Source organism: Marmota flaviventris, chromosome 16 (assembly GCF_047511675.1).
Source record: "Marmota flaviventris isolate mMarFla1 chromosome 16, mMarFla1.hap1, whole genome shotgun sequence".
Taxonomy (NCBI): domain Eukaryota; kingdom Metazoa; phylum Chordata; class Mammalia; order Rodentia; family Sciuridae; genus Marmota; species Marmota flaviventris.
In genome coordinates this window covers 13,282,812-13,306,569 of record NC_092513.1, presented here as the reverse complement: position 1 = coordinate 13,306,569, position 23,758 = coordinate 13,282,812, and the positions used below count along the sequence as shown (strand labels likewise).

General features: G+C 39.9%; 1 protein-coding gene across 1 annotated transcript in view; it reads left to right on the top strand.

Annotated features, from left to right (window-relative positions):
- Phlpp1 (PH domain and leucine rich repeat protein phosphatase 1) overlaps positions 1 to 20,493 on the top strand; it is a 223,769-nt gene extending 203,276 nt beyond the window's left edge. The window contains exons 15-17 of the mRNA XM_027949099.2: positions 7,801 to 7,995; positions 15,275 to 15,503; positions 18,399 to 20,493. Of these exons, the coding sequence (XP_027804900.1) occupies positions 7,801 to 7,995; positions 15,275 to 15,503; positions 18,399 to 19,532 (1,558 nt within the window). The 3' untranslated portion in view covers positions 19,533 to 20,493. The remainder of the gene's footprint in view (positions 1 to 7,800; positions 7,996 to 15,274; positions 15,504 to 18,398) is intronic.
- Positions 20,494 to 23,758: the final 3,265 nt, after the last annotated feature.

Sequence of the window (23,758 nt, the reverse complement as noted above, 5' to 3'; positions counted from 1 at the left end):
GATTAGTATATTCTTTAGGTTACTCAAATTTCCTTTCTGGAGGTAATCACTTTTTGGACTAATGGATTTGTGTGAAGATGCTTTCTAATTCTAGAACACTGATGTGAAATCTGAGATTATGTTTTAAGTATTTCTGGACATTAAAACTTAATATCTACTCGTGTATGAATTAACAATTAACCACTTAGGTCTGTTTTTTTCTGGCATAATTCCCCCTTCCACAACTTTTTTTAACTTTTATTATGTTGAAGTATAACATGGGTTCAAAAACGTGCATACATAGGCATATAGCTCTGTGAATTGTCCTGGAGTGAACTTGCTTGCAGACCACCACTTGGATCAAGAGATGGAAGATGAGCAGCCCTCAGAAGTCCTAGCCCACTGTTGCCCCTGCTTTATATCTCCTAGCTTTTTTAACCCTTTGATTTTGCCAGCAGAAGTTTTTCAAGAGTGTTCGTTTTTGGTTTTTCTTTTTTTGGCATTGTAGATAAAGTAGTCACTTCAACAAGAAGTTTGCTGCTTTCTACCTTGTAGGAAAGGGAGAACTGTGATGTCCCTGCCTCCAGATCTCAATGTCTCTTCTCTCCCCTTCCATCTCCCTGGGGTGTAGTGTTGCTTCCCTGTCAGGTCATTTCAGATCCTATGGGGAAACTGAAGCAGGGAGCTACAATTGGATAATTTAGGCTCTTCCTCAAACCAAAAACACACAGGGAAAAGACATCCTAAGAGTGGTCACTGGTTCTTTGAAGGTTGTTTTATTTTTGCAGTGCTGGGGATTGAACCCAGGGTTGCTAGGCAAGCACTCCATCACTGAGTTATACCCCCAGGCCCAAACTATAGTTTTAAAAAGGAAAAGGAAAAAAAAAACCAAACATTTCCTTTCCTCCAAAATCTAGTTTATACAGCGCCTTATGACTAGCAAGGGGAGTTTACAAAAGGAAGACAGAATATAAAATGATTATGTAATTTAGCTGGATATGGTGGCACATGCCTGTAACCCTAGTGGCTCAGGAGGCTGAAGCAAGAGGATTACAAGTTCAAGACCAGCTCTTAGCAAGGCCCTATCATTCATATATATATATATGGGGCTGGGGATATAATTCACTGGTGAAGCACCCCAGGGTTTAATCCCTAGTACCCCCCCAAGACGATTATAAAATTTAACTTTGTCACAAATTACCATATAATTTAGGATAACTTAATTTTCTTAATGAATGGAAGCAAGAATTTCAAAGTACTGAGATAAGACCCAGACTGCTCAGCTTAGAATCTGGGCTCTATACTTACTTGCTGTGAGACCAAGGGCAGTTACTCAGTTCTTTAGCTTAATTTCCTCATTTGTGTAATGAAGGGAAATCTTGACACACACACACACACACACAGGTTATAACGAGTGTTTAATTGAGGTTTTCCCCCTATTAGCTTATACTAAGAAGGAATATTAGATATTCAGAAAAAATCATCTTTTTTAGTGAATAGTTCTACAAATTTTGATGAAAGAATATCATCTTGTAACCTCTACCATAATCAAGTTATAGAGCCATTTCATCACCCCCCCCAAATTTACCCACACCCCTTTTTAGTTAATTCTTCACCCCTACCACCAGTCCTTGGCAACTCCTGATCTGTTGTTGTCCCATTAGTTTTGTCTTTTCCAGAATATCATGTAAGGGGAATTACTATGTAGACTTCTCAGTCTGTCTTCTTTTGCTGCATAATGAATTTGAGATTCATTTGTGTTGTTCAGCGTATCAGTAGTTCATTCCTTTCTGTTGTTGAGTGTGATTCCTTTGCATGGATGGATGTATCATGATTTATTTTATCCATTTATTATTTGGAGGATATTTAGATTGTTTCAAGTTTTTAGCACTTATGAATAAAATGCTATTAACAGTTGTATACAGGGAGTTTTCCCCATATTTTTAAATTGGGGCATATATTTATTTGTACATAATGGTGGGATTTGTTGTTACATATTCATACATACATATATATAATGTAACAACATAGTTTGGCCAGTATCATTTCCCAGTATTTTCCCTTTCTCTCCCCTGTCTCTCACCCTGGTCCCTTTCTTCTACTTTACTGATCTCTCTTCGATTTTCATGAGACACCCCCACCTCTTCTCTAACCTTTCTTTCCCTTTTTCCTCTCTAACTTCCACATATGAGAAATATGTGACCCCTGACCTCAGCTTGGCTTATTTTGCTTAACATAATGGTCTCAAGTTTCATCCATTTTTATGACATAATTTCATTCTTCTTTATGATTGACTACAACTCCATTGTGTAGATATACCACATTTTCTTTATTAATTCATCTGTTGATGGCACCTAGGCTGGTTCCATAGTTTGAATATTGTGAATTGTGCTGTTATAAACATGGGTATGTATGTATCAGTATAGTATGCTAAATTTAACTCTTTAGAATAAATACTGAGGAGTGGTATAGCTGGCTCATATGGTGGTTTCATGTTTGTTAAAGGACCTTCATACTGAATTCCACAGTGGTTGTACTAATTTACAGTCCCTCCAACAGTGTAAAACTGTTCCTTTTTCTCCACATCCTTTCCAGCATTTATTATTGTTCATATGCTTCTTAATGGCTGCCTTTCTGATTAGAGTGAGATGAAATCTCATGGTTGTTTTGATTTCCATTTCCCTAATTGCTTATTATGTTGAACATTTTTTTATGTATTTGTTGGCCATTTGTATTTCTTCTTTTAAGAACTGTCTGTTCAGTTCATTTGTTTATTTATTAATTGGGTTATTTGGTTTTGTTTGCTCTGTAGGAACAAAATTTATTCCCATTTAAAATAAGTTATTTGGTGGGTTTTTTTTTTTTTTTTTGGTGGTGTTTTTTGAGTTCTTTATATATTTTGTCTATTAATCATCTGTCAGAAGAGTAGTTTCTCCCATCCTGTAAGTTCTTTCTTCACATTCTTACTAGTTTCCTTTGCTGTGCAGAAGCTTTTTAATTTGAGGCCATACATTTATTAACTCTTGGCATTATTTCCTGAGCTTTAGGGGTCCTATTGAGAAAGTTGTTGCCTGTGCCTAAAAGCTGGAGAGTAGACCCTATGTTTTCTTGTAGGAGTTACATAGTTTCTTGTCTAATTCTTAGGTCTTTGGTCCATTTTGAGGTTTTTGTTTGTTTGTTTGTTTGTTTTTGGTTTTGTTTTGGTACCAGGGATTGAATACAGGGGCACTTGACCACTGAGCTACATCCGCAGCCCTATTTTGTGACAGGGTCTCACTGAGTTGCTTAGCACCTTGCCATTACTGAGGCTGGCTTTGAACTCGCGATTCTCCTGTCTCAGCCTTCCAAACCCCTGGGATTACAGGCATGTGCCACCATGCCCAGTCCATTTCTAGTTATTTTTGTGCAGGGTGAGACATAAGGAGCTGGTCTCATTCTTCCACATGTGGAGAACCAGTTTTCCCAGCACCATTTTTTAAAAAGACTTTTTTCTCTGGTGTGTTTTTGGTACCTTTGTCAAGGATCAGATAACTATATCTGAGTGGGTTTGTCTGTGTTTTCATTTCTCATGGGTAAATGCCTAGGGACGGGATTGCTGGGTTATATAGTAAGTATATATTTACTTTCATAAGAGACTACCAAACTAGGTTGAAAGTGACTGTACTGTTTTGTAGCCAGCAGCAATGTATTGAGAATTCTAGTATCTCCCAAATCCTTGCCAGAATTTTTTATTGTGAGGTGGTATTGTTTTGGCCTTTCTCATTAATAGTAATATTTCACTGTGGTTTTGATTTTCATTTCCCGGTGCTAATGATGCTGAACATCCTTTCATGTGCTTATTTACCATCTATATATCTTCTTCGGTGAAAATTTATTCCTCCACAATTAAGTGTAATATTAGCTAAAGGTATTTTTATAGGTGCCTTTTACTGAGTTAAGAAAGTTCTCTAGTTTGCTAAAAGTTTTTAATGATAAATGGATATCAATTTTTGTCATAGGCTTTATTCTGCATCATAGAGATGATCACCTAGTTTTTTTTTCTTTTTTATTCATTTTTTAAAAAATGACAGCAGAATGCATTACAATTCTTATTACACATACACAACACAATTTTTCACATCTTTGGTTGTATATAAAATATGTTGACACCAATTCGTGTCTTCATACATGTACTTTGGATAATGATGTTTATCATACTCCACCATCCTTGCGAATCCCCTGCCCCCTCCCATTCCCTCCCACCCCTCTGCCCTATCTAGAATTCATCTATTCCTCCCATGCTCCCCCTCCCTATCTTCATCATATGGGATTAGGCCCCAACTTCCTTAATAAGACTCCTATAGTGCAAGAATTAAAACCAAGAATCAATAAATTGGATGGAATCAAACTAAAAAGTTTCTTCTCAGCAAAAGAAACAATCTGTGAGGTGAACAGGGGGCCTACATCCTGGGAGCAAATTTTTACCCCTCACACATCAGATAGAGCACTAATCTCTAGGGTATATAAAGGACTCAAAAAGCTAAGCACCAAAAAAACAAATAACCCAATCAACAAATGGGCCAGGGACCTGAACAGACACTTCTCAGAAGAGGATATACAATCAGTTGACAAATATATGAAAAAATGCTCATCATCTCTAGCAATTTTTCTTCTTTAGTCTGTAATATGGTGAGTTAACAGTGATTGGGTTTTTTTGTTTTGTTTTTTTGTACTGAAGATTAAGATTAACCCAGGGACACTTAACCACTGAGCCACATCCCCAGCCCTTTTTTAATATATTTTTATTTAGAGAAAGGGTCTTGCTGAGTTGCATAGGGCCTCAGCTTCCTGAGACACTGGGATTACAGGTGTGCGCCACTGCACCTGGCCAGTGACTGGCTTTTAAATATTGAATTAGCCTCCCATTTTCAGTATAAATTCCACAGGGCTATGATATATTATTATTTTTATATGCTCTGAACTCAACTTGCTGGTAGTATGTTAAGGATGTTTGTATTCCATGATGAATAGCCATCTGTAGTGTTCTTGTAACATCTTTGTCTGCTCTTGGTATCAAGGTAAAGCTGGCTTCATAGAAATGAGTGTGTCCTCTTCTTGCGTTCTCTGGAAGAATTTATATAGAATTGATAGTACATGTTTCTTAAATATTTGGAAGAACTCACCAGTAAAGACATTGAACCTAGAATTTTCTTTAATTATTAATCAAAAATACAGTCACTTAGTATAGGATTTTCTCTTTTCTTATATGAACTTCAGTAATTTGTGTCTTTCAAAGAGTCTATTTCATCTAATTTTCAAATTGTTCTTAGTATTGTTACTAGCCTTTAAATATCTGTAGAATCTGTAGTGATGTCCCTCCCACTCTCTCATTCTTGATATTGGTAATTTGTTTTTTCCTGATTAATTTTTTTCTCTATCATTTTTCTGCTTTTTGTTTCACTCACTTTTCTTATTTTTATGTTTCTTTTCTGCATTTATTGGGTTTGTTTAGCTCTTACTTTTTTAGTTTCATAAGGTGGAATCTTAGATCATTGATTTGAGTCTTCTCTAATTTTTATAATATAAACCTGTAGAGTTTTAAAACTCCTTCTAAGCAATTTCTCCAATATAGTGAAGGATATACTTTGACTAGAATTCTTTAAATTTATTGAAACTTGTTTTTTGGCCCAGAATATGATCTGCCTTGGTTATAAAGTGCATTTGAAGTTGCTGTTGGGTAGAGTGTCAGGTCCGGCTGGTTGATAAAATTGTTCACGTCAAATACTGTACTGACTTTCTATTGATGAGTGATGGGCCATAATTAATGGATCTGTCTGTTTCTTGTAGTTCTGCTAGTTTTAGCTCTATGCGTTTTGAAGCTCTGTTATTAAATGACTTAACATTTAGAATGTTGAGGCCTCTTGGGAACTGACCCCTTTATTATTATGAATGACTGTCTTTCTTCATGTAATATTCTTCATTTTATTTCAACTTACTATAGTTTTTTGTCTCATTTGTTTTGTATTTACTTTTTCTCTATTTCTAATTCTTTTAGAGTATTTTTATGATTACATTTTGTCTTTTTTCTTTATTCTTATTCTGTAGTGTGTGGATGGGTGTGTGCTCATGCATATGCAATTTGTTTAGGGTTTATAGTATAATATTTAACTTATTAGTTTACTTTCAAGTAATGCTATATTATTTCACATATAAGAACCTTGCAAATGTGTACTTTATTCCTCCCATCCCTGTCTTTATGCTGCTTTTGTAAGATGTTGTATTTCTACATCTCTTAGTGTATATCATTAGTGTTTTTAGTTTAGTATGTTATTTTCTAAAGCAATGTTTAACTTTCATGCCTTTGACATTTGAGCCAGGTAATTCTTTGTTGTTATTGGGTGGGGGAGAAGGCTATCATGTGCCTTGTAGTATGTTAGCAATATCCCTGGGTCTCTACTCACCAGTAGTATGATCCCCACCTCACCCCCATTGCGGCAGTAAAATTGTCTCCATCTATTTGTCATTTAGAGGGTATTTCATTCTTGTGTGTAGATCCAGATTTCCATCAGGTATCATTTTCTTCCGCCTCAAGGTTTTCCTTTTACATTTCTTATAGGGCTGACCTTCTGCTGTCAAATTATTTGATTTGTGCATCTGAAAATGTTTTCATTTCAATTTAACTTTACAAAGACATTTTTACTGGTTAGAAATCTGGCCTTTCTTCTAGTGGTTGGGTTGTTTGTTTGTTTGTTTAATCAGTAGTTTAAAGATGATGCCCCACAGTCTTCAGTGCTATTTCATTCACAGTTTTGCACCCCTGTGCCTTGGTTCCTGGTTTTTAGCAGTTTGATTTTGATGTGCTTTAGTTAAGTTTCTTCATGTTTCTCTTGCTGGCAGTTTGTTGAGCTTCTTGTATCTGGGTCCTCCATCCCATTTATTTTTTTTCTGTTTAATTTTGGATAATTTCTGAGACGCAAATTACTTGGAAATAGTTTAATTTCTCTGAGCTTGAGTGGGGCATCTCTGATTTTCAGCAACTCACTTGCTCGACAAGCTCTTCTTCCACCAGTGCTCTCTGCCTGGGAATTCAACCTCCTGGGCCTCCCTGCACCCCCAGCTTGACCCCTCAACACAGGGAGGCCACAAGCCTCTACCCAGGGTCGCTCCTCCTGTTGCAGATTTTCCCAGGAGTAAGCAGAGCCAGTTTTGTCCCGTGCCAGAACACAGTTGTTTCAGTTTTTTCTCAACCCTTTGAAAAGTGGTTTTTGAGGCCTTTTGTATATTTTCACATGCTTTTCATGTTGCCTATTTTATTCTAGTGTTTTAGTCGTCACCTTATTTTGGTCCGGTATAGATGTTCTCCTTAACAATTGTTCATTGAATGAATATATAGATAGGAATTCACAATTTTATATTATTTCTCATGCCTCCTTTTCCTGTTCTTTCACTGTTATTAAAAATAAAATCCGGGGCTGGGATTGTAGCTCAGTGGTAGAGTGCTTGCCTAGCAAATCTGAGGCACCGGGTTTGATTCTCAGCACCATATATAAATAAATTAAATAAAGGTCCATCCACAACTAAAGAAAATTAATAAAATAAAATCAGACAAGAAAGATGGGGAAGGCATGTGTGAGGCATAATATGTGTTAATTATTCTTCTCTGTATGTAGAAAGTGGCTGATACAAATTAGCTGTGGTAAATTACCTATTCTTAATATGTCTGCAGTCATGAAGAGCTACCAAACTGGAATAGGCAAATCTGAAAGAAAAAAAAATAAGAGTTGAGTTGGGCAGAGAGAAGGGAAAATGAGCAGACTCAGCACAAGTGTTCTTGCTTTGCAGGTTGTGTGTCGCAGCTCTGTCTGTGAATAACTTCTGTGACAACCGAGAGGCCCTGTATGGTGTATTTGATGGAGACCGCAATGTGGAGGTGCCGTACCTTCTCCAGTGTACCATGAGTGACATTTTGGCTGAAGAACTGCAGAAAACAAAAAATGAAGAAGAATACATGGTCAATACGTTCATTGTTATGCAAAGGTAAAACACTTTCTGCTCTGTGTACTCTTGTTCTTTAAGTGTTTGCCTTCTGGTTAGCAAAGTGGGGGCCCAATAATCTCAGGGCACTGTTTTAGACTGTACATGCTCAAGGTGTTGCCTCAGTGGTCAAGGAGGACCTGTGCTTGGGTTTGAGACATGCTGGTATTCAGGTAGCTTTGTAGGAGGCTGAGTCCATGGCAGGAATGTAGTTTCTCAGAGAATTGGACCTTACAGGCCTGTTTTGTTTCTAGATTTTCAGTGTTTGCAACACCCACCCTCCCCACAATCACATGAGCTCCACAGGCTGGAATGGACTGGTGTTGGACTTCTTATTGAAATGTACCATTTCTATCCCAGTTTGTTGACCTTTATGGTTTCCTTTGTGGAATTTTGACCAGGAGTTAAAGCATTCTTTGTTATTTTGCCCCCTTTCTTGATGTTTAAGACAGCATTGCTAACAGAGTCCTCAGTGTTGCCTGGCACTTCCACCTGCCACACAGCTCCAGGAGTTGTGGATTGTTGTTTGGATCCTTAAGACTGAAATCTAGTCTCCCTCATTCAAGGAATTGCTCATTTAGTCATCTTAAGGGATTTGTAGGTTGTACAGGAATTGCCGATCTATAAATAATGGACCACAGACCATTGCTCCTTTGGGACTTCAAGTGAAGAGTGTCCTAGTGCTTCAAAGTTCATGGTAACAGAGATGACCTCTCTTTTGCTGCTTTTCTTCTCCTCGGATCATCTACCAGAGGAAGTGGCTTTGTAACCAGGGTATTAGTGTCTGCTGCAGAGGCTGTTCCCAGTAACTTTCAGAGTTGTGTCTGAGTTGTGAATGGTTCTTCTTGCAGAGAGACTCATGCAGGGGTTCTGGAGTGGGTCTCTGCTGCCAGAATCACCTCGTGTGTCAGATTCCCAGTGGGCATGAACAATTAGCAGTTGAACAATGGTAAGAGCTAATACTTAGCAAGCCCTTCATATGTAGAGTCATTGTTCCAAATACTGTACATGTGATAAATTTTTTCAAGTGAGATAGGTATTGTTACCATTCTTATTTTACTAATGAAAAACTGAGGTACAGAGAGGTGAAGCAAGAGCTGGTTGGTTGTACAGCCTGAATTGGGGCTCAAGCAGTAACACTCCAGAGGGTGTTCTAACTACCAGCCATGCTTTTTTTAAAAAAAAATTATTATTTATTCTAATTTGTTATATATGACAGCAGAATGTAATTCAATTCATATTACACATATAGAGCACAATTTTTCATGTCTTTGGTTTTGCACAAAGTAGAGTCACATCATTCTTGTCTTCATACTGATGTCCATCTCATTCGACCATTCTTCCTACCCCCATGCCCTCTCCCTTCCCCTCCCTCCCCTTTGCCCTATCTAAAGTTCATCTATTCCTCTCATGCTCCCCACCTGCATCTCCATTGTGAATCAGCATCTTTATATCAGAGAAAACATTGGGCATTTGTTTTTTGGGGGGATTGGCTTACTTCACTTAGCATTATATTCTCCATCTGCATCAATTTACCTGCAAATGCCATGGTTTTATTCTGTTTTAATGCTGAGTAATATTCCATTGTATATGTATACCACATTTTCTTTATCCATTCATCTACTGAAGGGCATCTAGGTTGGTTCCACAATTTAGCTATTGTGAATTGTGCTGCTATAAACAATGAATCATGTGGCTGCGTCCATGTAGTATGCTGTTTTTAAGTCCTTGGGTATAAACCAAGGAGTGGGATAGCTGGGTCAAATGATGGTTCCATTCCCAGTTTTCCTAGGAATCTCCACACTGCTTTGCATATTGGCTACATTAATTTGCAGTCCAACCAGCAATGTATGAGTGTGCCTTTTTCCCCACATCCTCGCCAACAATTTTTGTTTTGTATTCTTACTAGCTGCCATTCTGACTGGAGTGAGATAAAATCTCAGAGGAGTTTTGATTTGCATTTCTCTAATTGCTAGAGATGTTGAATATTTTTTCATGTATTTGTTGATTAATTGTATATCATCTTCCAAGAAGTGGCTGTTCAGTTCCTTGGTTCATTTATTGATTGGGTTATTTGGTTTTCTGGTGTAAAGATTTTTTAGTTCTTTATATATCCTAGAGATTAGTGCTCTATCTGATGTGCATGTGGTAAAAATTTGCTCCCATTCTGTGGCTCTCTCTTCACCTCACTGATTGTTTCTTTGCTGAGAAGCTTTTTAGTTTGAATCGTTCACATTTGTTGATTCTTGATTTTGATTCTTGCGCTGTAGGAGTCTTATTAAGGAAGTTGGGGCCTACTCTGACATGATGGAGATTTGGGCCTACTTTTTCTTCTATTAGGCACAGGGTCTCTGGTTTAATTCCTAGGTCCTTAATCCACTTTTAGTTGAGTTTTTTGCATGGTGAGAGATAGGAGCTTAATTACATTTTGTTGCATATGGATTTTCAGTTTTCTCAGCACCATTTGTTGAAGAGGCTATCTTTTCTCCAATATATGTTTTTTATGCTTTGTCTAATACAAGATAACTATAATTATGGGGGTTTGTCTCTGTGTCCTCTATTCTGTTCCATTGGTCTACAAGTCTATTTTGGTGCCAATACCATACTGTTTTTGTTACTATTGCTCTGTAGCATAGTTTAAAGTCTGATATAGTGATGCTACCTATTTCACTCTTCTTGCTAAGGTTTGCTTTAGCTATTCTGGGTCTCTTATTTTTCCAGATCAATTTCATGACTGCTTTTTCTGTTTCTATGAGGAATGTCATTGGGATTCTGATTGGAATTGCATTAAATCTCTATAGTGCTTTTGGTAGTATGGTCATTTTGACAATATTAATTCTGCCTATCCAAGAACAAGGGAAAACTTTCCATCTTCTAAGATCTTCTTTGATTTCTTTCTTTAGGGTTTTGTAATTTTCATTATATAGCTCTTTTACCTCTTTCATTAAGTTGATTCCCAAGTATTTTTTTTTTTTTTTTTAGGCTATTGTAAATGGGGTAGTTTTCCTCATTTCTCTTTCAGAGGATTTGCCATGGATATACAGAAATGCCTTTGATTTATGGGTGTTGATTTTATATCCTGCTACTTTGCTGAATTCATTTACTAGTTCTAGAAGTTTTTGGATCTTCTAGGTAAAGAATCATATCGTTGGCAAATAGTGCTAATTTGAATTCTTCTTTTCCTATTCGTATCCCTCTAATTTCTTTTATCTGTCTAATTGCTGTGGCCAGTGTTTCAAGAACTATGTTAAATAGAAGTGGTGAAAAAGGACATCCCTGCCTTGTTCCAATTTTTAGAGGGAATGCTTTCAATTTTTCTCCATTTAGAATGATGTTGGTCTGGGGCTTAGCATAGATGGCTTTTACAATGTTGAGATATGTTTCTGTTATTCCCAGTTTTTCTACTGTTTTGAACATAACATGAAGGGATGCTGTATTTTGTCGAATGCTTTTTATTATGCCTCTATTGATGATCATATGATTCTTATCTTTAAGTCTACTGATGTGATGAATTACATTTATTAATTTCTGTATGTTGAACCAAACTTGCATCCCTGGGATGAACCCCACTTGATCTTTTTGATATGTTTTTGTATTCGATTATCCAGAATTTTATTGGGAATTTTTGCATCTATGTTCGTTAGAGATATTGGTCTGAAGTTTTCTTTCTTTGATGTGTCTTTGACTGTTTTTTGAATCAAGGTGATATTGGCCTCATAGAATGAGTTTGGAAGTGCTCCCTCTTTTTCTATTTCACAAAATAATTTAAAGAGTATTGCTATTAGTTCTTCTTTAAAGTTCTTATAGAACTCCGCTGTGTATCCATCCGGTCCTGGGCTTTTCTTGGTTGTAGGTTTTTGATGGCGTCTTCTATTTTGTCGCTTGAAATTGATCTGTTTAACTTGTGTATATCATCCTTACTCAGTTTTGGCAAATCATATGACTCTAGAAATTTGTCAATGCCTTCAATATTTTCTATTTTATTGGAGTACACATTTTCAAAATAGTTTCTAATTATCTTCTGTATTTCCATACTGTGATATTTCCTTTTTATCATGGATATTAATAATTTGAGTTTTCTCTCTCCTTCTCTTCATTAGCATGGCTAAGGGTTTACCAATTTTATTTATTTTTTCAAAGAACCAACGTTTTCTTTTGTCTGTTTTTTCAGTTGTTTCTTTTGTTTCAGTTTCATTAATTTCAGCTCTGATTTTAATAATTTTCTGTCTTCTACTGCTTTTGGTATTGATTTATTCTTCTTTTTCTAGGGCTTTGAGATGTATTGTTAGGTCATTTAAAAGAAGAAGTCTTTTTCTTCTTTTAAGGAATGAACTGCATGAAATGAACTTTCCTCTTAGTACTGCCTTCATAGTGTCCCAGAGATTTTGATATGTTGTATCTGTGTTCTCATTTACCTCTAAGAATTTTTAATCTCCTCTTTGATGTCTTTTGCAACCCATTGTTCATTCAATAGCATATTATCTAGTCTCCATGTGTTGGAGTAGCTTTTATTTTTTATTTTATCATTGATTTCTAATTTCATTCCATTATGATCTGATAGAATGCTGGGTAGTATCTCTACTTTTTTGTATTTGCTAAGAGTTGCTTTGTGGCATAACATATAGTCTGTTTTAGAGAAGGATCCATGTGCTGCTGAAAAGAAGTGTATTTGCTTGTTGGTGGATGAAGTATTCTATATATGTCTGTTAAATCTAAGTTATTGATTATATTATTAAGTTCTGTAGTTTCTTTGTTTAGCTTTTGTTTGGAAGATCTATCCAGGGGTGAAAGAGGTGTGTTAAAGTCATCCAGAATTATTGTGTTGTGGTGTCTTTGATTTTTGAACTTGAGAAGAGTTTGTTTGATGAATGTAGATGCTCCATTGTTTGAGGAATATATCTTTATAATTGTTATGTCTTGTTGATATATGATTCCCTTGAGCAGTATATGTCTTTCTTTATCCCTTTTGATTAACTTAGGCTTGAAGTCTACTTAATTTGATATAAGGATGGAGACCCCTGCTTGTTTCCATAGTCCATGCGAGTAGTATGTTTTTTCCCAACCTTTCACCTTCAGTCTATGGATATCTTTTCCTATGAGATGAGTCTCTTGAAGGCAGCATATTGCCTTTTTTAAATCCAATCTACCAGTCTATGCCTTTTGATTGGTGAGTTTATGCCATTAATATTTAGGGTTATTATTGAGACATGATTTGTATTACCAGCCATTTTTGTTTATTTTTGGTATTTAACTTGACTTGGTTTCTCCTTTGATTAGTTTTTCCTTTAGTGGTAATACCTCCCTCTGTGGATTTTCATTGTTGTTTTTCATTTCCTCCTCATGGTATATTTTGCTGAGGATGTTCTGTAGTGCAGGCTTTGTAGCTGTAAATTCTTTTAACTTTTGTTTATTGTGGAAGGTTTTATTTCTTCATCAAATCTTAAGCTTAATTTTGTTGGATATAAGATTCTTGATTGGCATCCATTTTCTTTCAGAGCTTGGTATATGTTGTTCTAGGATCTTCTAGGTTTCAGGGTCTGGGTTGAAAATTCTGCAGACATTCAAATTGTTTTCCCCCCTATATATAATCTGATTCCTTTCTCTTGTGGCTTTTAAAATTCTCTTATTCTGTATGCTAGGCATTTTCATTATAATGTGCCTTGGTGTGGATCGTTGTGATTTTGTACATTTGGCATTCTATAAGCCTCTTGTATTTGGTTCTTCAGTTCATTCTTCATGTTTGGAAAATTTTCTGCTATTATTTCATTGAATAGATTGTTCATTTCTTTGGTTTTTAACTCTATGCCTTCCTGTATCCCAGTGACTCTTAAGTTTGTTCTTTATATATTATCCCATATTTCTTGAATGTTCTGCTCATGGTTTCTTACCATCTTTATTGTGTTTCAAGATTATATATTGTCTTTATTATCTGAGGTCCTGTCTTCCAAGTGGTCCAATCTATTAGTGATGTTTTCTATTGAGCTTTTAATTTGGTTTATTGTTTCTTTCATTTCAAGGATTTTTGTTTGTTTGTTTGTTTTTTAGAACCTCTGTCTCCTTATTGAAGTAATCTTTTGCTTTCTGTATTTGCTTATGTAGCTATTTATTGAAATGATCTTTTGCTGCCTGTATTTGCTCTGTTATGTCATCCTTTAATTCACAGAACATTTTAATTATGTACATCCTGAACTACTTCTCTGTCATTTCTTCTGTTGTGCTAGCTACACTTGTTCTAGGAAAAAAACTGAGATGTATCACATGCATTTTCACATGCGCGTGCATACATATACATCCTTTGTAACCTCCCAATAGGTCTGCTCTTTATAACTCAAGCACTGAATAAAATATAAGAATCGAGGACCCCAAAGTCTGATTAGTAGCTCCACTTTTCACAAATCTGTCTGCCTTTAAAAGGAAGAAAGTAGAGCTGCTTTGGAAGAGCCTTAAAGCCAAATCTGGTTGTGGATGTTGGGAAATTGGAATGTAGTGACCCAAATTGTCGGCCCATCTCCAGGGCTTTTTGTGTGCCTCTTGTTTTCTTTATTTGTTAACAGGGTACAAGATTGTGATGAGCTTTTCAGTCCTTAGGGGAACTGTATGTTCTTTTGTGCTTGATCTACTAATACATGTGAGTAGGCAGCCCTAGTTTTCACAGCCACTATTACCAATTGCTTCACTTAGATGTTTGATAGGAGTTGACAGTACCTGAGGGTCTGCCTTGCTGAAACAGGGTAGTGTTTTTCTTAACTCTTTTGCTCCTGTACCATTTGGAAATAGCAGAGACCTGGGAGGAATTACCATTTGCAGGGCTTATAATTGGAGTTCTTTGCTCCTTTTGAGTGTCAAAATTTGTAAGGGCTTCATGTATTTATTAATCTATGAGTTAGTGGTCATAAGTAAAAGAGTAGATCATAAGCACTTGGTGTTTGAGGTGTGTGTGCTGGAGGGGCTGTGTGATTGACATGGGGTTAGCTGACTCTCACAGTGGTCTCAGGACTCCTTCATTCCAGACTAACTCCTAGGGCTTCTAATGAAAAAGTAACACTTTCCCCCCTAGTTTTGAGCAGATGCCTCTTGATGTGAGTGTGTGTGATGTCAGGTTCCAAGGTCTCTTTTCCTCTGAGAAGTTCACTGGTTTGTGCTTTGATGAAAGAAGCTGAGTCAAATTTCCAGTTTCCTTCTACCTCCTGGCCCTGTCCAGTGGTACAGTCTTCCCATTGAATTAGTAAAACTGAAACGTGATGGGTTGTTTGAATTTTCACCCCCTGTTTTTGGATTCTAGGAAACTTGGAACTGCTGGGCAGAAACTTGGAGGTGCTGCTGTCCTTTGTCATATCAAGCATGACCCTGTGGACCCAGGAGGATCCTTCACCTTGACCTCTGCTAATGTGGGCAAGTGCCAAACAGTTCTTTGTCGAAATGGAAAGCCACTGCCTCTGTCCAGATCTTATGTCATGAGCTGTGAAGAAGAGCTAAAGAGAATAAAGCAGCACAAGGCCATTATCACTGAGGTGAGGAAAGAGGGATCTCCCTCATAATGGTGGGAGGAGTGACCAGCAGGTCGTGGCAGAAACCAGTAAGGGAGCTTTTGCCTTCAATGGACATTTTTGAAGTTGGCTTAAAATTATGATTCTAAGTTAAAATTTAGTGTTCTAAGTCTATAGTTTCACAAAATAAATATCTCATGGTATCTATACATACCATACAAGGAATGTATATACCCTCCTTATTCCTTGTGTTGATATGTGTATATGTGTGCCATATGTTTGGCAAAATAAGCCAAACTCAGAAGGTCAATGATATGTGATATACACATATCAACACAAGGAATAAGGGATAGAGTAATGAAACGCCAGTTGCCATCATGCTTGATGGCCATGATCTCATTTGGTCCTCACAGCCCGTCTTCAGAGGTGCTGACTGAGTGATCTCCTAAAATCACACTGCTGGTTTCACAGCTCTGCTATTTGCAAGCTCTGACCTTTAAACTTTTCTTAGCCTTAACTTCCTCATCTGTACAGTGGGAATTTTAGTGTATCTCTCCTATCTTAACATGTCTGTGTACATGTTCACTACTTGTTATTTTGGTTCAGGCCTCACCCAGTGGCAGTTTTGCCCCTCACAGAAAACCAGGTAATATCTAAAGACATTTTTGGTCACAACTGGGCAGAGTGCCATTGGCCCATTGTGTCTAGAGGCTAGGGATGCTGCTAGACATCTTATAATGCACAGAACAGTTCCCACAACAAAGACTTATTTGGACCCCAAATGGCAATAGTGCTTTTGTTGAGAAACACTGGAGTAAATCTATAGCCTATCAAGGTCATTACTAGTGAAACTTCCAAAATGGGCTCCAGTAGTTCTTTCTGCTCCATTTACTAATTCACCCTGCAGTGTCAGTTACCTCTCATTTGCCTGGAAAATGATAGGCAGTACAGCAGTGATCCCGACAGATACAAATCTGCCCATAAGAAATTTCTAGTCTTACATTGTCAGTAAGACCCACAGAACCATGCGTAGTTCAAGGCAGGCTAGTGAAGCTTGTGGTCCAGTAGAGAAAAGCTGTGTTTTCCCTCTTTCTCCCCTCCCACATTTTTTTGTTGGTGCATTCCAGTTGAACGTAATGGTAGGATTTGCAGTATAACAATATAATTTGGTCACCATCACTCCCCAGCACTTCCCTGTCCTTTCCCTCCTTCCACCCCCAGTCCTTTTCCTCTACTAACCTCCCTTGGATTTTCATGAGATCCCCTCCCACCTTTCTTGTCCTTTTTTCCTCTCCAGCTTCCACATGTGAGAGAAAACATAGCAACCCTTGACCTTCTGAGTTTGGCTTATTTTGCTTAACAGAGTGGTCTCAAGTTCCATCCATTTTCCTGCAAATAATATAATTTCATTCTTCTTTATGGCTAAGTAAAAGAACTTCCGTGTGTACATATACCAGATTTTCTTTATCCATTCATCTGTTGATGGACACCTAGGCTAATTCCATAGTAAAAAGTCTGACTTCTGATAGACATTGTAAGGGCCTGTAGAAATACTGTGGAATTCCATAGAAATGAGTCGGAGTGTGAATTTAGTTCTCTGTCTATCCTAGGAGCAAGGAGGATTAAAATCAATAGTAGACACTATGTTAGGAGCAAAGACAGCTAATACTGTACAGAATGTATTGAATTCAGTGCTCAGCAATAGGCCCAGTGTGATCAGAAGGGAAGGATTTCTGCTGTGTGAATCAGCAGGCAGTGTGTAGGTCAGCCCTTTTCTCTTGTTTTCTATGCCTTTCCTCTTATCGCTTTGGTCTGCATTGCTGAGTGCTCAACAATGAGGGGTTTGGGTCTCATTTTTCACTTCTGTACTTGAAGTGTGCTCTCAACACACACACAAATACACAGAACCATTGGTTTTGATGTGGAGAATTCTTAAGTGTGGGCAGAAGAGCAAGGGTGGTTCTTGTCAAATCCACACTCTAGGGACAGATTCCATCACTAGAGTCAAGTGAATTCAAAATCATGCTTAAAGCTCTGTTTGACTAATTTTACTTCTAAGAATGTTTCCTTCTTAAAAGGGTGGCATGGCGAGGTTGTGTGAGGAGTTGGGGACAGCACTCTAAGAATAGGCAAGCACCTTGCCAAGCCCAAGTCAAGGCAGGTGGTAGGGGTGGAAAGGAAGAGGCTCTTCTGGAAGACACACACTAAAAAATTGCATTTGATATCATGGAGCCTTCTCTGGAAAGAGGTATTAAAACCAGGGGCATTAGGAGACACGTCATGGACCTGAGAACCTGAAAGAAGTGAGCAGACACGTGGTAAAAACTAATGTAAAGGTCTTTTTTGCTGGCAGATGGTTTGGAACTTTGGCTGCTGATTTAAATGGCATGAGCTCAGCTCAACTAAATCTGGGAGAGACTCTTTGCCTACCCCATTTGCCAACAGGAAGTCAAGTTCAAGGAAATAATAAGAATTGGCACTTCTCCTTTGGCATCTGCCTCTCAAAACATAAGCATTCTGACCCAGCTAGTCACACAAGATTTTCTCCACCAGTTAAGAGCTCCCAGTGTTTGTCTCCTCTTCTGGGCCTTCCAGCACCTCCCCCACTTGCGGTTCATGTACTAGTGGAGAGTAATGGAAGGTTGAATGGTACCTGGCTCAGGTGTCTTTCTCAGGACTGGCTTACCTCACAGAGGCTCCTCCTCTCAGGAGGAGCTGGCCAGCACGCTTGCCTTGGAGGTAAGACAGTCTTGCCTCCTAGTGTGAATGTGGTCCCAGTAAAGAGAAGAGCTGAGGTATTCTGCTCTTTCCCAGTCAGGCCTGCACTCTCTCTGTGGTGCTCCAGTCAGGGGACCCAGGGGGACACTGCACAGTTGCCATGGGTGTTCTGTGTTCACTCTGGAACCCTTCTTCTTCCAGGACGGCAAGGTGAACGGAGTGACTGAGTCCACGCGCATCCTGGGCTACACCTTCCTCCACCCCAGTGTGGTGCCTCGCCCCCACGTGCAGTCCATTCTCCTCACCCCCCAGGACGAGTTCTTCATCCTGGGAAGCAAAGGGTTGTGGGACAGCCTGTCCATTGAGGAGGCCGTGGAGGCCGTGCGCAATGTGCCCGATGCCCTGGCAGCTGCCAAGAAGCTGTGCACACTGGCCCAGAGCTATGGCTGCCACGACAGCATCAGTGCTGTGGTGGTGCAGCTCAGCGTCACAGAGGACAGCTTCTGCTGCTGCGAGCTCAGTGGTGGAGGGAGCGTGCCACCACCCAGCCCAGGCATCTTCCCTCCCTCCGTCAACATGGTGATCAAGGACCGGCCCTCTGATGGGCTTGGAGTGCCGTCTTCCAGCAGTGGCATGGCGTCTGAGATCAGCAGTGAGCTCTCCACTTCTGAGATGAGCAGCGAGGTGGGCTCTACCGCCTCTGATGAGCCCCCATCTGGAGCCCTGAATGAGAGCAGCCCTGCCTACCCCAGCGAGCAGCGCTGCATGCTCCACCCAGTCTGTCTGTCCAATTCCTTCCAGCGCCAGCTGTCCAGCGCCACTTTCTCTAGCGCCTTCTCTGACAACGGCCTTGACAGTGATGATGAAGAACCAATTGAGGGTGTTTTCACCAATGGCAGCCGGGTGGAGGTGGAAGTGGACATCCACTGCACCCGGGCCAAGGAAAAGGAGAAACAGCAGCACCTGCTGCAGGTACCAGCCGAGGCCAGCGACGAGGGCATTGTCATCAGTGCCAATGAAGATGAGCCAGGTCTGCCCAGGAAGGCAGACTTTTCTGCTGTGGGGACCATTGGGCGCCGAAGGGCCAATGGCTCTGTAGCGCCCCAAGAAAGAAGCCACAATGTGATAGAGGTTGCTACAGACGCACCTCTCCGAAAGCCTGGAGGCTATTTTGCTGCCCCAGCTCAGCCAGATCCTGATGATCAGTTTATCATACCCCCAGAGCTGGAAGAGGAGGTCAAAGAAATCATGAAACATCACCAGGAACAGCAGCAGCCGCCACAGCGGCAGTTTCAGATGGACCAGCTGCCAGACTGTTATGACACGCCATTATGACCCCGTCTGAATACTGTTTTAAGAATAAACTAACCAGGAAAGACAGTTGTAAGAGTCTCCCAGGCTCACATTAAACCAGGGGTTTTACTCCATGTCCTTCTCCCAGACACTTCTCCCAACCTGTCTTTGCAGCTAATCTGTAGATTCTTTTCTTGTTGGTTATTTTTTAATGATTACTTTTCTTCTAGTGATGCTTTACCAATATGATTTAAATTTGTTAACTTCTTTTCCTAACATATCAGATGTGTAAAGACAAAGAACAAAAGGTTTAATATATTACAGAGAAACAGTTAATGATAATGTAATATTTTTTAAAAATGGCTTTTTGTGTTTGTTTGGAAGCCAGGGCAGGTTGCCATTGCTAAATGATTTAATAATATTGTAATTCTGTATTTCTCTGTGGGGGGGAGGCTTTTTTTTTTGTCTTGAAAAATGATAGACATTTGTAGAATATGGAGACTAACTCCTAGGAGTTGCTTTACTCTGTCAGGTGACTTAAGTCACTGGGATTCACTAATTTTCTCTGAGAGAACAGTTGATTGAGAAATTTCTATTGTAAATAGCTCAGTGTTATATAGTGATGCTTAAAATGTTTTGTAGTCTTGGCATAAGGACACAACCTGAATAACTGACATCTCCCACTCTGATCAACCCTCCCTGCTCAGCCCCCCACCCCCACACACCTGCAGTGCAGTGCAGAGGCCAGGTGCTGCTGCTCAGATAAGTGGCTCTGAGGCCACTGGAGGAGCCTGCACTAAGGGACCCTGAACCTACTTGCCTCCTCTCCCAACCCCAGCCTCTTGACTTTTGCAGACACTTTTTAATTATGTTCCTTACTGCTGCCACAATCAGCATGACTGTATAGAGTTCCACTAGACTATTTACATACCAGAGTTATATTAAAGCAGAATGCGCAAATGACATGTCATAATTTTTGTTATAATAAATACAAAATTTACAAGTTTGGACCCATCTGCCTTTGTCTCAGCAGCCAGATGTGTCTTGCAGATTATCATAACTGCTTGGGTTTGGAACAAATAGATGAAATGTTGGATATTACTGATTTGGATTTTTTTTTTTTAATGGAAATACACCCAACCAGTTCAATGACAGTCAATGAGGAAATGAAATTGACTTTAGGCTAGAAGTGTAAATAGCTGGTCTCAGAGTTTCTATTTCTTCATGTTACGCAGGGTAGATGTTAAAGGGGGATAGGTCGAGGTTGCGTAGAGAAGAGACCTGGAACAGTTCTCCTCCACAGAGCCAGTTTTTTTTTTTTTTCCCTACTCCTCAAGGCTCCTAGCCATATGAACAGATTGAAGATAAACAGCAGGTTGGCTCACTCTCCACCACTACAGAAATAATATGGGCACATCAGGTGTCCTCAGGGACTCCCATGTTCCTACCTGACTCTCATCAGGCACACTGGCAGACTGTGGGTCTCCTACCCCACCACAAACCCTTTCTTTCCCTACTCTGCACTGACTCCTGCCTTCTGTGTTTCATGTGGACCAACTTCCCGTGTCTGTCTCAGATCTTCCCCAAATGGTACCTGGCTAGTTGAGTGATGGGGCAGTTAGTATTTCTTAATTTGTGGACTCAATGCTGGCCTTTCGACCTCTCACTCAGTGGCCACTGAGTTGGCCTTGTCTTGCTAATGACTTCATTTCTGTTTTGTACTACTTGTACATAACGTCTGTTGGGAACCACTAAGGCCACAGAAGAAGAGTTGGCCCATCGCAGCCTGGTGAGACTCAGGGAGTTGGATTTCCCAAATATAAGCAGACCTCTGCCTGAGCCAATAGCAGAGCCCCCTCAGGATCCTGTCCCAGATCCACTCCCTTTCTCAGTTCTCATCCACTCCATGTATCAGAGCAGATGTGGAAGGCTTCAGGTTTTCCCACCAGTGCCTTATTCCCCACGGGAAGTCTGAGCTGGCTGTCTTAACTTCCTCAGTACTTAGATCCCCCACTGGGAAGGATGTAACTGTCACCTTTTATGTTGTTACTAGAGTCTGGCTAAGTTGCCCAGGCTGGCCTCCAGCTCACAATCCTGCCTCTTGATTTCTTAGTAGCTGGGATTACGGGCACACACCAACAGCTCAGCTTCACCTGTCCTCTCAGTGGCGCAGACCCAGGCCAACAGCATGACTCTCCTGCACTGCTGTCCGCTTCTGGAGGGGTCAGAACCTGCTGAGTATGGCCAACTATGCCAACAAGTACTTCAGAATTCCATAATGGGTCCAAAGCCACTACTGTGCCCCAGGGCAGCCACCAGGACCAGTAAATCTCGAGGACTTGTCTCATTTCCTAACTTGAGTAGCCAATATGGAAGAAGGGACAGGAGAATCAGAGTTGGTATTTTCATGAGTCCCCCCACCCCTCGTCCCAGTTCCTTGCCTCTATGTCAAGTTCATCATTAAGCAACCTTGTGTACATAGTGCGTAGAAGGTACTGTGAAGAAGGCTAGGATTTCGCCCTGTGGGAACTTGGGGTTCACAGGACAGGGAGATGAGAAGGTCATTTCATTGAGCACATGTGGAATGACCAGAGGCATAGATGGTCATTTATGCCTACTTCTACATGATCCCCAGTCATTTTCTGAAGATTTTTCGTTTCTGTTCACACAGATCATCTAGTAGTAGTGTAGAGCTGCTTAAAAACTGAAGTGGGTTTTTTGAATGTTAAAGTACTTCATACTTGAGAGTCTCTGAAGCCATGGTATCTATAGGGAGGTCTTAGGGAGAAGGGCCTCCCTGCCTGCTGTATTCTCTGCTTCCTGCAGATGATTGGGAAAGGTTTAAAGGGGAGTGGAAAGGAGGAAGAGGTCAGGGCAGAAATGTCACAGCTCTAATGAAGCTTACAACTTTGCTGGTAAAAAGCCCCAGGTTGACGGCCCTGGAAGTTGGTGTTGGATTTGCCACATGCCACCAAACCTCCTGCCCTCAGCCACCCCTGGAGTACTGGCACTGTCGGGGTGCCAGGTTCAGTCTTTGGGCCCAGAGACCCAACCCATCCAACCTGGTTTCTCCTGATTGCTTTTGTCATAGCGCCACCTGCTGGTGGATTTAGCTTTGGGTGGAAATGGGCTGGACTGAGCTCTACCTCAACTCTCCCATGAGAAACCAAGTTGATATTTCTTGCTGTTTTCCTAGACACGTGATAAGAAGGAATCTGACCACCATTAAATGTGCAAGAAAAGCTTTCTTAAGTCATTGTTCATTGCACTTATGGCCGTCTCTGCTTTGTAAAGTGCTATGATTAATGACAACTGATTCCTGCCACGGACACGGTTTTCCATGGGAAATTAACATGCAGAAACATCAAGAGGTGCAACCAGAGTCATAGTATCTCCAACACCATCCAGTTTCCCTCCTCTGCCCCACAACCCCTGGTAAAAGACAAAACGAAAAACATCTGTACTATGCTACGGACCTTATGGAATGACATCTGATAACACCACTGCTGCCACTGCCCTGGGGAGAAAAGTAATCATTCACATTTGATTAGGTTGCCTTTCGTGTGAACACTCATCAGAGTCTTCTGAAGTCATCCCTGACACACATCAGAAGGCAGAATCTGTATATTTAAAAGTGTGAAGGTTGCAGTATCTGCTCTATCTACCTCCCCAGCAGTCAAGTTGGGTGGTGTATTTGAAGTAATTCATAAATAGTAAAGGTTTATTCAGTGTAAGTATTATTGTCATTGTTATAAACAAAAACCCGAGAGTGGTCAGAAAACAATTGGGAGCACAGCGAAAGCACCTGTTTAAATGAAAAACTCTCAGAAATAGTTCTCAGAGGAAAAGATTACGTAGGGTAGAGAAGGTAGACTTTTCTCATTTCTTGCCATTGAATTTCAACGTTTCTTTGCATTCATCTCCCTAACTCACATATTGTGCAAATGAGCATAGGCAGAATTTGTTTTCATTATTGTCATCTGTCATGAGCTGGTTGTTATTACCGTGTATTTGAAAGATCGTGCTTTCCCTCTTTTTTTCCTCCCTAATCCCTGTGACATCCAATACCAAAATCAGAACAAAGTTCAAACCAAGTTTGTCAGAAACATTGCCCTGATCAGTAGGTAGAAGTAGGAACTACATTTGGCAAGCAAAGCTCTGGGCTAGTGGTAGGAAGCAGGCTCCACAGCTCACTACCCTCCTAATACACCTGACGCAGGGCTGGGATTGTGGCTCAGCGGTAGAGCACTTGCCTAATTCACCTGAAG